This window comes from Stegastes partitus, unplaced genomic scaffold (assembly GCF_000690725.1).
Source record: "Stegastes partitus isolate 25-593 unplaced genomic scaffold, Stegastes_partitus-1.0.2 Scaffold333, whole genome shotgun sequence".
NCBI classification, from domain to species: domain Eukaryota; kingdom Metazoa; phylum Chordata; class Actinopteri; family Pomacentridae; genus Stegastes; species Stegastes partitus.
Window position 1 is genome coordinate 259,978 of NW_007578064.1, and position 14,783 is coordinate 274,760.

General features: G+C 43.0%; 1 protein-coding gene across 2 annotated transcripts in view; it reads left to right on the forward strand.

Moving 5' to 3' along the window:
• Window positions 1-14,783, forward strand: part of cd276 (CD276 molecule) — a 72,783-nt gene continuing 58,000 nt past the window's right edge. Inside the window, exons 1-3 of one of the 2 annotated variants that reach the window (XM_008283932.1) lie at window positions 1-253; window positions 2,587-2,669; window positions 4,733-4,828. In XM_008283932.1, coding sequence (XP_008282154.1) covers window positions 2,657-2,669; window positions 4,733-4,828 — 109 coding nt within the window. In that variant the 5' untranslated portion in view covers window positions 1-253; window positions 2,587-2,656. The remainder of the gene's footprint in view (window positions 254-2,586; window positions 2,670-4,732; window positions 4,829-14,783) is intronic. The other variant, XM_008283933.1, reaches the window with a different exon arrangement.

Genomic DNA, 14,783 nt, shown 5'->3' on the forward strand with positions numbered 1-14,783 from the left:
GAGGGGTTTCTGCAAAGAGAACCGTCCCAAATCAATGGAACAACCCAGACGCTCAGAAAATAAACAGACTGTAGTTTTATCCGCCGTCAAAACAAAGACTTTCAGCTCCGGTACTGTTTTTTTTATTTTTTTTTTGCTAACGGAGGAATGAACCGCAGCCGCCAGTAACAGCACCAGAACCGGACAGAGAGGAGAGTCACCGCCGCTGGACGGTGGGAGGTTTTTTTATTTGAAGTTTCGTCCTCCTAACATGGTAAGAACTGAGAAACTGGTGTTTGAAAAGAGTGGTAGCGGACAGACGGGTTGTGGTGTGTGAGCTAATGTAAAAGAATAGCGGTAAACTATTTTCTAAGACGAGCAACAGCTGGGGAGCAGCGGGACCCCGTGAACTGGGAGCAGGGAGGCGCTAACCGGCACCAGTTAGCCCAGTTAGCTCCGCTCAGAGGCTCCACACACACGTCTACTGGCTGTTTGTGGACTTTTAAAGCAACTCACGGGCCTGCTAAGCTACACAACACACTATTTAATAGATGGAGCTGCTAAGCTAACGTATATGAATGAGATGCCCTGCGCCCCCCTCTGGCAGAAAGTGGGAACTGCATGTAACAGCAACTTCCATGAGTCAAAATGGGAACGAAAAACTTCTTTTTCTCTTTTCTAGATAAAATTAACTGTGTGAAGAATGGAGCTGCACCTAATGCTTATTCCGACTCTTTACTGATTAACTGATTAGTTGATTGGTGTATAAAAAGTCAGGAAAAATGTAAATCAGTGTTTTCCAAAGCTTTGTTTTGTCCACACCCCAAAGATAATCAGAAGGAGGAAGAAATCAAGTAATATTTACATTTAAGAAGCTCAAAGACTTTTCAGATTAAAAAGCTCATGATCAGAATGGTTTGCAGTTAATGTAACAAGTTGCCACCTAATTGATTAATTGATTGATCTTTGCAGTTCTTGTCAAGAAAGGCTCAGATGACCGTCCTGGATCCTACAAGTGTTCACATCCCTTCTACACAAACTTCTTTAAACTGAATTTTGTTTCTTGAAATTACTCAGATTTCTTGGGTGAATATAGGAGCTTTAGGTCAAAGCAGCTGCACTTCTCTTTTTTGGGTTCTTATGACGCGTCACCTCTCATCCAGTTGTCCTAAATAACTGATGGGGAGTTTCATGACCCAATTACAGCAAAAACAAACAAACAAACAAAAAAAGCACCCGGGGTTGAGGGGTTGCAGGTAGGATTTCCTTAGTTTTAATGAGGCCACAAAGAATCGAAGGTTAAGAACCGCTGTAAGGGGAGAAGTTACTCTACAGACTGCAGTGAGGATGTTTCCTGTGGTCATCCTACACTAACCACATGATCCAGCAGCTGTTCTTTGCTGGCAAGATGCATCTTCCTGTGTAATGTAGGCGGATGTAGTCTGCTATTATAAGAGCTTTTGTAGGAAGTGATCACTGGCCTAATAGAGAGATCTTTATCTTATTTGACTCTGTATAAGATGCTCTGTAGTCTTTTATGTGTAATTGTGACAGTGGACAGTTCATAGTAATATTTCATCCCCATGCAGATCAAGCTAAGAAAAAAGGTTACAACAAACGTCCTCCTGCAGCTTTACAAAAGCTTTTTTTTTTCTGCCTCACTGCATACTGATGCTTTCCTGGAGTACAATGTATTGCTGAACCCTCGCGCCCGTTATTGGATTGCTGTACGAAACTAATGCTTGTCCTTGTGAAAACTGTAAATTAGACTTTCAGTCGTTCTATTAAAAGTAAAACTTTCACGCAGCTTCTTTGCCATAAAGCTTTCTTGAAGTTTATGAAGCTCGTCTCCTCAGTTTGATGAACTAATGTATAATTTGATTAAGTAATGTATTAAACGACTTGGCCAAATTGAATCCAGCCATGCCTAAACTCTAGCCACTGCTGCTGTATGGATTTGCAGCGGCTCTCTTTCAGTTCTTACTCACTGGGGCCGGTGTCTTTCAGGTTAGAAATGTCCCCTATCATCAAAGGGTGAACGCTTCCAAATGGTTTGAGGAGCTTGGCGATGATGCCATATGCCAATGAGACGTTTGAGCCCAGGAGGACAGTCGGATTTATTAATCGTACGCAGAGGAGTGGGCTCAAGAGCAGCAGTGTCAGTAGAAAGACAAACCGTTAGAGAACCCGCTGTCACTGAGATGTCTCCAAAGAATAGAGCGATGGTACAATGACCACGGTGAAACTGTAAATCTTAATGTTCTGTGATATCTCAATAATAATTTCTCTTTTCTTTGACCTCGGTAAGAAATTTAATAGTCCTTAGCGTAGTGTCAGAATGAAATACACTGGTGATAATGGCTCAAAAGCTGACGGCCAATCACTAAAAGAAATTCAAGACATTCAAGACATTCAGACTGTCAAACAGTCTTTCAGAGATCGTTTCTTTTCTATTTTAATGGTCCTAAATTGGCACCATTATTTAATAATACCGTGAATGTTTGACATTGAAATCTGAATAGCGGTGGTTTTTGATACATTGGTGTGATATGGATAACGCACATACGTACACAGTTGAAGTTTGTGGTTGTATTGTTTGACTTGCAGGTTTGGCCAGCCTGTTTTGATCGCTGACATTTAAGTGAATTGTAAAGGGAAAGGAAGGAGAAGAGAATACATGCTGACAAGAGGTTGGTGAAGCACTTGAGTCATTCAGTAAAAAAACACTTTGATGACTTCCTGGTGTCTCGACAGCGCACACTGAGTCAGACTGTGGTTTTGGTGTGTTGGCAGGGTTCAAGTTCGTTCTGTCCGTAGGAATATAGTTTGGGAAATCTCTTTAAAGGTTAGCACTGATACGCGTCTGCTTTATTTGTCTTTGAATAATTTTTTCCCCATTTTTTGAATTTTTGCGCAGTGAGGAAAACATATTCTCCGTCCCTGAGGGTTAATATCTGGGGCGGGTTTGTTCAGCATTACAGACGTCTTGAGTTGTTCTCCTTCTGAGAGCCTGGAGAGCAGAACTGTTATGGAAACTGCGTGATGAAGTTGCACTCCTGCCCACATCCTTTCTGCTGAAGCCATAACTGGAACCTCATGGAAAAAAATTTTGGCTAAGCTTTGAGGTGGAGCTACAATACTGAAGTGATTCATAACACCAAAACATAGCAACTGCTCTATCCGCACTTTGTTTTGCTTTTTATGTATTTCTATATATACAAAACAAATAAAAACAAAGCTTCCTGAATTTATACTTGTCGATTTATATGAACTTTTAGCCACTCAGCTATGAGATTCCATTACTTTTGCTGAGTGGGAGGCTGTTGCCTGGTGTCCTGTCACACATCAAAGCTGTAAGTAGGTACGGTAAATGCTGGGAAACTCCCCATTCGTGGTAAAATAATGGTGAAAAAAAAACAAAAAACAAAGAGATGCGTGTAAAAAAACTGGAAGGAAGCAGATGTCTGAGTCGTTTTTCTTTAAAGAAAACACATGAAGGTAAATCAGTTATTGTTGTGAACCAAGATCTATGACTGCTGGTAGATGCTCACTGTATTACAAAACATCCTTTTCTTCCTTTTTATGCTTTAATCTTCCTCTTTTTCTGTTTGAGCTCTAAACACTTTTGCACTTTACACACTGTTAATCCACCTACGCGCTCAATACGTCTCGGTAAAATGCATTCATCAAAGCAAGTTAACTTGTGTTATTTTATTTTTTTTCGGATATATTCTTTCTGAGCTTCTTCAGTGTTATCCGTCTTGTGCTGGAGTTCTCATAAGAAGAAACTTATTGTACTTCATACTAGAGTCCACAAAGTATCCGTTTTCTTTTGTTGTAAAAGCCAAAGCATTTTTTTTCCTCTGGGGTTTAACCCTGAAAAATGCTAGCTAGAGATTGCACTTAAGATTTCTCAGTTGCTTTACGTGCTTGATTTAGGTTGTTCATTATATATTATAAATATAACCGATTGTTTCTCTTTATCAGTGACCTTATAGTTTGGTTTTTGTTTTTTTAAATCACAGATTGGTAATGCAATTGCTGAAATAAAACAGTCAAACAAGGAACTGTGACACCATTGTAGGTAATGTCCACTCACTGCTTTTTAGGGTTGTTATACCCAATTATTTCTATGCAATGGCTGTGGAACAATGACTTCATAGCAACAGGAAAAAAAACCCACAAGCCAGTCTCCAGTATTACCCAAAATTCAGCTTACAAATAATACAAATACAAATAGTGACCTCTACCAATCCAGCTGAGATAAGTGTCTCATAAATATTTCATGCATGAGTGAGTGAGTGGTGGGAGACAGGGAGGAGATAGTTTTGTCTGTCTCTCTACTCACTCCTGAAGTAGTGTTTTCCCTTTGGAAAGCAAAGACAATGACTCGGCTGTGTCCTGTCAACTTTGGAAGTCCCCATTTGTCATCGCAGCTCTACATCCTCTAAAAGAGAAAAGCCTTGAGCGGGCCAGAGAAAAGAGTGAAGTGGTCACCTTCAGACACACTTTGAGATAAGTTTTGTAAGTCACAAAAATCATTTGAGACATTCCAGTGACCAGTACTTCATGAAATATTTGCTTGTCTCAAACTCCACCCACGTGGGAGACCAGCAAACTAAAAAACTAAGACACCCCTCCCTGTTTTAATCACCCTCCTGTTCACACATCATCTTGTGCTGCTGTGCTATTGTGTCCTTGTTATTCTAATTTTCATCCTACTCAGATGCTTGTTGTTTTTTTTCCCCTGCAGTGCTGTGTCTGAAGAAGCTGACCTACGGTTTGAATCCACCCTTGAAGACCATGCTATCCCTCCTGCTGCCCGCAATGCTGGCCGTCCAAGCAATGGGTGGGTGTTGCCCCTGCCTGTGCCCTGCCATTACATCCAAGTCACTGCGGTGGGAAATCCCACTGCCTGTTAAAAAAAATACCCCCTGCAGGTCCTATTAGTCTTCCAACTTCAAAGGCTTCACTGCGTAAAACAACAGTTCAAATGAGGCTGTTCTCAAAAATAATGTGCTAATAGTTGGAAAGTTATAAACCCTCCCTGTTAAAGCGCTCATCTATTCAGACGAGCTGACAGAGTGCATATTCTTGTTTATACAGACATCCTGCCTGAGCGGGCAGAGGGACATTTATCACAATAATTCCTTTGAGTTTAGTTTTTACAGGGTTATGACTCTATGATATGGGAGTGTGTTTTTTTTTTCTATTTTCTTTATAATTCAGCTTGTAAAACAGAATGGCTTTGACCTTTTTCAGACAGGTGAGGAGCAGCGAGCGCTCCAGGCTAGGGTGAGGCCCTCTGTGAAAATTGCTAGAAGTGCAGTTTTTCTGCTGTGACTCAGGGAGTGCGGTGAGGAAGTCATCCTCTTATATTTATAACACAGGGAAGCAGCGTGGTGGTGGTTGATGTTGCAACTGAGAATTCATAACTCACACACTCAAAAGTTTTACTTCAGTAGAAATGGTGCTCAAAGAAATACTTGTGTCATCATAAAAAAGAAACAAATAGCCTGGGCTGGCTTTATAGCTTCTCATGACACAGTAAATAAAAGAAGGGAACTGAGCATGTCAAAGGAGGGATCAACAGTGCATATATTGTAACACCGGTCTTATCCCATTTGGTTTGCGGCTGACGCATCATGCAAGTGCAAATCTCACGGTGGATGATATTCCTTTATATTAATGTGTAGCCTGAAGAAGACGGAGGAGGAAGTCGGCTCTCAAAGATTTTGTCTTTGTGCCAGAAGCATGATATTTAAACATGGCCTTAGCATACTTTGGCAAAAAAGTAAAAAAAAAAAACAAAAAAAACTTTTATCGTCCAAATGCCATCATTTAAAAAGAGCTATTTTTTGTCGTTTCTGCTCTCTGGTTGAGCTGGCCCAACCTCCTATCGGCCATCAGTGGCACATTTCAATCTTGACTCAGTGGACCTAAGTGTCTTCAGTGGTTCATTAGGGACCTATTCTCTCCCAGCACAAATGGGCCTGCGGCCTGCTCATTACTGGCTGTGTGGCATCCACTAACTCGCTTCCCTCACTGGGAGGGAAGAGGGGGAGGAAGTGTCGGGGACTGATGGAGCTCTTTAACTCACGGGTAATGGGCTATTGTAGCTCAGACAATGATTCACTTTCTCTCTGCTAACTGGGGCACTAAGTGAATTAGTTGGAGTCTAGTTTGATACTCGAGTCTGCCCATGTAACAGTGTAAGATGATACATGTACCACATGCATCGCGGAGCTTATTTAATTTTGTGTAATATTAGTAACTGTGGCAGTAGTTTCAAAGAGAGCTCCAGGTGCCTTTTAAAACAACACAGACATCCTTATATTTGTGCTAATTTATATATGTAGTGCATTTACTTGATAGCACTGTGAATTAACATGTTTTTATTTTTTTTGCTAGTACATGGCAACAGTAATTAACCAATTAAAGGTCAGCTTGATTGCCTTTGATTTATGAACAGCCATGTTTTGCTTCTATTGGCCCCACAGGCATAAAAGTTGCAGACTTGTGTAATTATTTGAGCAGCTGTGTGTCTGTGTGCGTGGATGTCTGTGTTGATATGAACCAGGGTCTCTTAGGTCTCCAGCTCCTTCATTGGGATTACTGGCTGGTAATCTTCCTTGAATTCAGCCCTGTCATTGCACGATAATTCCAGCAAGTGCCCCTATCACTAGACACGATTTCACTTTGTGGCCTCTGCCAGCGCGCTTCCTATCGTGAGAACAGTATTTGTGGAAGAAAAACACAAGGCAACGCTGGCATCCCTGCGCAGCAACATTGTCTCTTTAGCTCCCAGCTGTATCCTGACTCAGGAATCAGATGATGGATCATTCTCAGTGAAAACCTCTCCCTGATGTTACTCATACAGCACTCCACAGCTGTTGTCACTGCAGCCATGAAGAGATCTGTCTGCAAGGGGCTGTTGTTTTTGTGTTTAAATATGCTGCTCAGAAAGGAGTAAGCAAAATGTGCTACTCAGACTCACTGTTGCTTTGACCCATGACCCTGCTGGTTTATTTTTATCACACTCATTATAGCTGGTTGCGGTTATGAGCATCAGCAAAATGCACAAAATATCAATGCATGTACAGTAATGTCTGAGACACAACAGTTAGCTGAGTACAGTAACATCCTTGGCTCACTCCAGCACAGCACACAGCAGTGTCAGCCAGTGGCAGAGCTAACAGGAGGCTGTCTAGCTAATTGCTTGTTGTTGTCATACTCTGTGTTCAGTTAGCACAGCCTCTAGGCTGCCAGAACTCGCCCTGTGCATCTCTTAGCACCCAAACAATGAAAGAGAATCGTATTCATGCAAATGCAGAAATGGAAACGTGACCCGATTTCACTCTCGGTGATGGGAGCTGTAAGGTAATTTAAATTAACTAGCATAATTGGATAGATTGCATCTCGCGTAGTAGTCGGCAGGCACACATTATGGCAGAGCCCCAGAGCGTGAAAATAGTCCGTTCATGCCTGCATCTCTGGTGTACTTTTTAAAGGTCTGCTAACTATGAATGCCCTCTTCCTGCCCTCCTTTTCTCTTCACAGCAATTGATTCTGCAGAGAGGGGACACTTTAGCCTGTGCAGAAATTCAATTTAGGGTTATTACCCCGTATCAGTGATGTTCTTGCTAATTTGATTGCGTCCAGTAAAGTATCCTTTTAAAAACAATCGAGGACAGGCTCAACAAAGATTGGTTTCGCCGCAGTGCATACATAATGACCAGTCTCTGTTGGCTTGCCTCCGTCTCGCCGTTTCCCAGCTCCTCTTTTCTCACAGTGCACTCATTGAAACAGAGTGCATTACCCAACAAGCACCTCATGATTATTTCAACAAGTCCTAAAAATGCTGCCTTGTGGGATCGTTAAAAAATTGATACGGGTAATATGCCGAGATTGCAGTTCTGGAGGGGAAGAGGGGCCTGGAGCCATATGTGAATCTGCTGTGTGTCTAGTGGGCTGTGATGAATGGGTTGAACGGATGCTGATCTGTGCTTGGAAAGCATCAAAGCTATTGGCTTGCTGCGGAAGCATCCCAGCAGCTGACACAGGGAGACCCCTCACCTGCCGGGCGTTGCCGCCGTGACACGCCGGTGGTGACGTCATGCGCTGGTGGCTCTGCGTCAGACTCAACCTGCTGGTAACAACCTTGCTTACCTGGCATCGCCCCCTGATGCATGAAACCATGAATCACGAACGGATACAAACATGCGAAAGAGCTAAAATGTTGATAAGGCAGCACATTAATCAGGAGAAGAAAACCTCTTTGCTTCTCTGTCACTTTCATCATGCCAAGCTGTATGCGCAAGTTTTGGCAAATTACATATTTTGTTGTTTATTCAACCAGGAAAAAAAAATACAGTCGCTGCAGCAAACAGATATGAAAGATCAGCTCTTCTGCAATGTTTTTCGTGGACTTGAAAAATAACAATAATTGTGACACATGCAAGAGATCTGGCAACAGCAGGTAGTAACCTCCTCTTTGAAGATATACCCAACACTTTTTGTAACCAGTTAAGAGTTTTTCTATTTCTGATTTCACCCACTCGTCTTTGCAAATCACTGCATGTCCTGGCATATTTTAGGTTGCCTTTCCACACGCAGCTATGTGAGCTCTACCCACAGATTTTCAGTGTTGTTCTAGTCAGCTGACTGCGAGGGTCATTCCAAAAGCATCAGTTTGCTTTTCTTCATTCAGAAGTTCACGGCGGATTTTGAAGTCTGGTTCGGATTATTGTTCTGTGCTAGAAGCCAGCAGCATTTTAGTTTCAGTTTCTTGGCATGACATTTGAATCCAGAACTTGCGGATATTTAGTGGAATCCATTCTTCCCATTCTCCATGCAGTGTTTTCCGTGCCACTGGCTGCCTCACAACAGAAAAACAGAATATTTGCGATTGTGACTTTTATCTGAAAGTTTCTTTGGTCTCCCACATCTCGCCTTGACTTTCACAGTTCCCTCTAACTGCCATTTCCTAATGACATTTCAGACAGTGGAAATTGCAAGCTGGAAGGGCTTTGATATCTTTTTATAGCCTTCCCCTGCTTTTTAGACATCAGCTAGCTTCATTTTCAGAGCCTCGCTCAGTTGCTTAGAGGATCTCATGGCTGTGGATTGTTACCACAAGATTTAAAGAGTCAGACAATTTGTCAGCTCCGTCTGGAATCGTTATCAGCTGACAATTCTTGACCTGCGTTGTCCTAAATACTACATTAGAAATTGGAAACCATTTGGAAAAACAACTGCAATTAGACTTTATTAGACGTTAGCTGCGCTCGTCTCAGATCTGATCCATGTGATTGTTATTCTTTTGTCTCAAATGGGAAACACTTTGAGTCAGCTCCAGTTGCTTTAAATGTGCTATACAATTATGAGTGACTTGATTAGACGTGACCCCATGACCCTGCAGCTGCCTTGGGGTGCTCCCCTGTACACCTTCCTCTCCTTCCATCAAAGGCTTGCTGTCCCTCAAGCTTGTGAGCCAGAGTCTTGCCTTTATCTGCCCACTGTTCTTCATCCGCCACTACTGTCTGACTGCCGGAGTCCATTAACAGGTTATTGACGGGATATGAGATGGCATACATCTATGAAGGAAGCAACGCAGACGAAGCAGAGATAGGGAGTAAGAAAGAGAGACAAAAAAAAAGAAAGGAAAAAAAAAAAAATAGAGCAATCGTGAGTACCATTGTGATTTATGACATTACTGAGAATAAGCTAGTCAGAGTCTCCCCTATCTGCCATCATCGTCGCCTTTCCCTGAGTGAGGGAACTCACCCTCCATGATGGGTTCCCGGAGCAAGAAATGGAAGAGATTATGTTCAGAGCTTAATGTTGAAAGTGACCCCTTTACACTGCGGAAGGCTCACTTAATCCCATCCATATTGTGCCTCTTTCACTGAGGGGGCCATTTGAAAAACCGTTGCTCAAGACACCCAAATCTTTTTAGATCGCTAATTTTGATCCATATCATGCCCGCGTTGCCCATCACTCCCTTAATGTTTTCCAGGTGCTAATTTTTTTTTCCAATGGGAGCATTATGGACATCTACATCTGCTCCTGACAGCATGAAATCAAAAGCTAGCTTTCCCTTCAGACTTATACAGGGATTGGTTATATCATAAGAATAATCGGTATGAAAGGGCTCGCAGATCCTTTGAGCAAAACCCTTTGATGTTCAGGTGGTACGAAATGTCCAGAATGAAAATATGTTGTGGTGCAGTTCCGTCCTTTGGCAGAGGGGGGCAGTGTCGTAAAAGCATAATCCTCCGACTTGTCTGAAACCTACTGTCATTGCAGTCTGTTAGTATTGCACCTGTTTACTTTGCTGTGTCAATATTGCCCCTGCAATTTGCCCTCCAGTGCCGGTGCTTGATTTTCCTTACGTATGAAATCATATTAACATTTCTTCCCGTATCGTATGTTTCAACAGGGCTTTACCTTTTTAAACATGTGTACCTATTATGTTAAACAAATAGCGTCACTGATTGTGTAAATAGCTCTGCTCCCTATCCATTATTAAACTGTCACCATCATTACCTTTATGACGAGAGACTCCAAGGTGCTCTGCTTCGTGTGGTCCAACAGTATTGAACTGATTGAAGTCACTGAGCTGGAAGGACTCTGTATTGAGTTGCATGTTAAAATATGTGTGCATGCTAGCTGACATTGATGGAACATATGGACTGAATCTGAAGTCAGTGAAATGTGAAAATCTGTGCAGATAGCTGCAGACATTATGAACTTGAACAATAAAGTGTGCTTGCTTGTGATGCGTGTGTTTGTGTGTGTGTGTCAAGGACAGTGCAAGGGCCCGGGCACCTGTGTAGCGCTGTGTATACATGTGGCTGTTTGTGTATGTGGCTGTTCCTCGTCGTGATGATGGGAACCTCTCTGCTCCAGAACAGCTTTGTGGAGCTGTCAGCAGCCATACAGGTGTAGAATATCAATGTGTTCTCTGGCCTTTGGGTGTCTGTTTCTACATGACATAGCGCGTGTACGTGTGCACGTATAGAGCTCGATTTTGTTTGGATTTCATTGACACAGATTGATGCTTCTTATCAGTGCTGAAACTGACTAATACTTACACTTTTACCTGTTCTCATTTCCCACTCCTTCAACGGTGCAGCGTGACGCTAAGGTAGTGATTCATTGTAATACACACATCTACTCATCACTTGTTTCTGTTTCTGCACAGTCGTGTTTGTGCAAAAACCATTCCTCTGTTGTTGTTGAGTCAATAAATGACAGCAGGAACGAAATAACCATCATTTGAAAATCTTGCAGTATCGCTCATACAGAAGTGATCATTTTCACCATCTGCACGGTTCGTTTTTGGAGTATTTTTTCCCATAAGAGATAAGCTGATAGGATTTCAGCAGTTTGATTCAACTCCGTACCACTGGAGCATGCTGTGATTCTGGCAAGGCTAGTTTCTATGGATAGAAATTAAGGCTGATCAAAAGAGAGATTTCAGCCTTGGAGAGAAAGTATAGCATTGCTTTTTCAAACTTTTCTCAAGTTCTCACTATTAAATTAGTTTAATGTGAGTATCAAACTCTCACCCTTTCGCAGACTTGAAATATGGTTCAGGGATGATATACGTCTGTTAATGCCTTCCAATATTCACCAGTTTTCACAGCGGAGAACAACAAAACAAATGCCCGTATTTTCCACTTCTCTGCCGTCCATCTGCATAGCCAGTATGTTCCAAGCCGTCGTATGTTTGTGAAAATCCAATTTCTGTCTCAGTCCAAACAAGTTGTATTTCATGACAGTAGTTAGGCAATAGCTGCTCCCTCGCTTAGCATATTTCTTTCTTCTTGTTGTTGATCTATGTGTTTGCTGGGATTAGCCTCCTTTTGTGTAAAATCTGCACTATAAGGATATGGCAGAAAAAGTATGTCACAGATGTTTCTCTTTGGAGCAGCTTTAGCACTTTTAATTGGTTTTCTCACCTTTTCTCTCCATAATATGTAAATACAACCGCACTACCGTAAATAAAACATACTCAGTGTATTATTCAGTGAATATATTATTGAATTTATCTGGTTTCCTTAATAATCCAGTGTCCCAGTAAGCTACGGCACTTTATCAGCGACATGGAACTTGCATATTCAAATGCGATGTGGCCATTATTAATGTTACTAATTGCACTTGTGCATATGCTATGAAATGTTAAAACGACTGCCTTGAGAGAGGTCTGCATGTGTTGCTATTTAAGTGTGCTTGCTCAAGAGGCACTAACCTCCATTGCCTTTGAAATTCACCTCGCTTCATGGAGCAGCCGTAGTGTTTGAGTTAATGCTAACATAATCCTGTAGAGGGAATGTTGCTCCTATAGTAATATACAGAAAATCTGAAGAGTGCAGTTGCTTTGAAAATAATGAGTTGACACTGATTACTTCAACTCAACAATGGAGCACAGGTATAATTCTTTTTTTTGACGTTTTGCACATCGAAATCAGACACATGAAAGCCTATCTACATAACTGAGTAGACTGGGGAAGGCTAATAATCCCACGACAGTTATCTGATTTGCACACATACTATCTTTGTAAATGCATGTTGGTGCACACATGTACACTCAACCGTCTACATCTGCTGAATTGGTGTGAGGTGTCTCAGGATTTAAGTTACCAACAGCCTTGCACATTACCTACCAAGTAGCCTCCCTGTAGCAGCTCAGATCCACATATTTGCTGTCTCCTTGCATCCCACACTGTCTCTCAGTCTCCCAGGCAGCCTTCATGCTCACCTCATGTGCCTAGGGAGCATGCGGTTCACAATACGAAAAAACAGGATGCAGAGGCAAATCCGGCAGCATCCATGCCTTGCATCTCTGAGGAAAGCAGGATGGAAAGGAGGTGTTGATAGTGACAAGGTGGTGGGTAGTCTTGAAAGTAGAGTGGAGAGCAGTGTGAAGATCACTTGCAGCCTTTTCTAGCCAGACCTGTGCCTCTCTGCTAAGCGGGGCCCGTTGCCAGCGCTCGCAAAGGCTGTAATGAGTTTATTTCATGTCGGCTGTGAAAGTGCCCGTCTCTGTCTCGCAGGCACTCAAACAGAGCTGAGGCCCATAAACACAAAGTGCAGCGTGTAAATCCCCACAGCCTGACGTCTCACAGGCTGCCCTCTATGGCTTCTGAGCATCTCTTTATCGAGAGGGAGAAGGGAGAGGAGGGTGAGATCCTCACTTGCCCCCTGAGAAGACACGATGGGCCTGACTACAAGGCGCAGCGCTGCCCTCTCACCAAAGACCGATCGTGTTGTAATCTTTAACCTCTCCTACTTTTACTTGCCTCTTTGGAGAAAGCACGTTTTTTTTCATGTCGAGAGCAGACCTGAGGAGAGACGATCAAACAGTCAGCTACTGAACAGAACGCGCCGCTTGTTGTAAACAGCAGCAGATCAAAAACAACCAAGTGCGCAGCGATTCGTTTTGGCTCATGGTTCTTCACCTCTGACGAATAGGACATCAGATGCGCGTTTTCCATGACGTCAGTTGGCCTAGCTTGCCCTCCTCTCCTGTCCAATTCCCTCCCCTAGATGCAATGCAAAATGTTCCTCTTGTATTTTCCTTCCAGGTGCGGGTCGGAGTCTCAACACAAGGTCCCTGTGTAGAGATGCGTCCTCCCAGGGCCTTGGAGTGAGTGCTGGGTCAGTGGTTAAAGAAGCAGTCAGTGAAAGAGGAGGGACAAGACGGTGATGTAGAATGAGAAAGGGGAGTTTCTATCTCGCTCTCCTCTCTGACATGGCTTTGGTCCGGGTTGAGGGATTAGTGTGTGAGGCTCCACCACAGCCTCTTCTTTGGCTTGTTTCCAGATATTATCTTTAAGTGTGAGCTCAACGCCGGCCGCTCTCTCTCTTTGTCTATTTCCCTCTTTCCCTTCCCCCTTCGCGTATGAACTCAGTGGTGTGAGTCATCCCAGGCTGCTCGGGGAGTGATTTAATTGCTCTCTCTCCTCCTCCTTCAACATGCACGTCTCGGAGAGGACTTGTCACTGACCCTCCACTCCTACAAAAAACACCAGCGACCTATTCATTGCCGCAAAGGTTGGGCCACCTCCAACGCTAGCGAAAAATACACACTCCAGAAATTTGCTCAGTTATCCCTATTGATGGTGGGCACAATACCGCCTGCTTCTGTCATGCTTTGCTGTGATAACTCTTCTGTATTGTGTCGCCCTGCTGAGTGAATGTGGGCACAATATGGGGAGATGGAAAACCCCCACAGCAGCAGAGGAGCTTTTGTAATCACAGTTTAGGAAGAGAGAAAAAAAAAGCCTTCTGCCGGTTTCTCTGTGGGGGTAACAGAATAGTTTTTTGACTAGTTGGTATGAACACTTTGATTTGTTCCAGGACGAAATTGTAGAGCAACATCTTCGCAGGCAATGAGGCAATGCCAAGCTATTAGCTCGTGTACAGGTGTGGTGGACTATGATAGCAAAGGCACGCAGTTTTGTTTGCCAGTTTTTATGTTTCCTGTTTCTATTTTAGGCTTTTTTTTAAACTTTTATATTTCGATAAGGAAAACTCGCTCTTTTCACTCTGAAGGGCTTTTCATGAGCCATTCAGGCCCCAACACTCAGGTAGAGTATATTGCTCTGGCATAAATCTGTGCATTTCTCTGTCCCTCCTCTCTGCAGTTACGAAGTGAGACAGTAGGTGGCACTGTTCCTGCAGATGAGCGGGTTTGGTGGGGGTGTGATGAGGAGAGGCCACCTTGCTGGCATTGGCTGAATGTGATTGAAAATAGGACTGCCTTGACTTAGCAATACCCATCCATATATGAACCC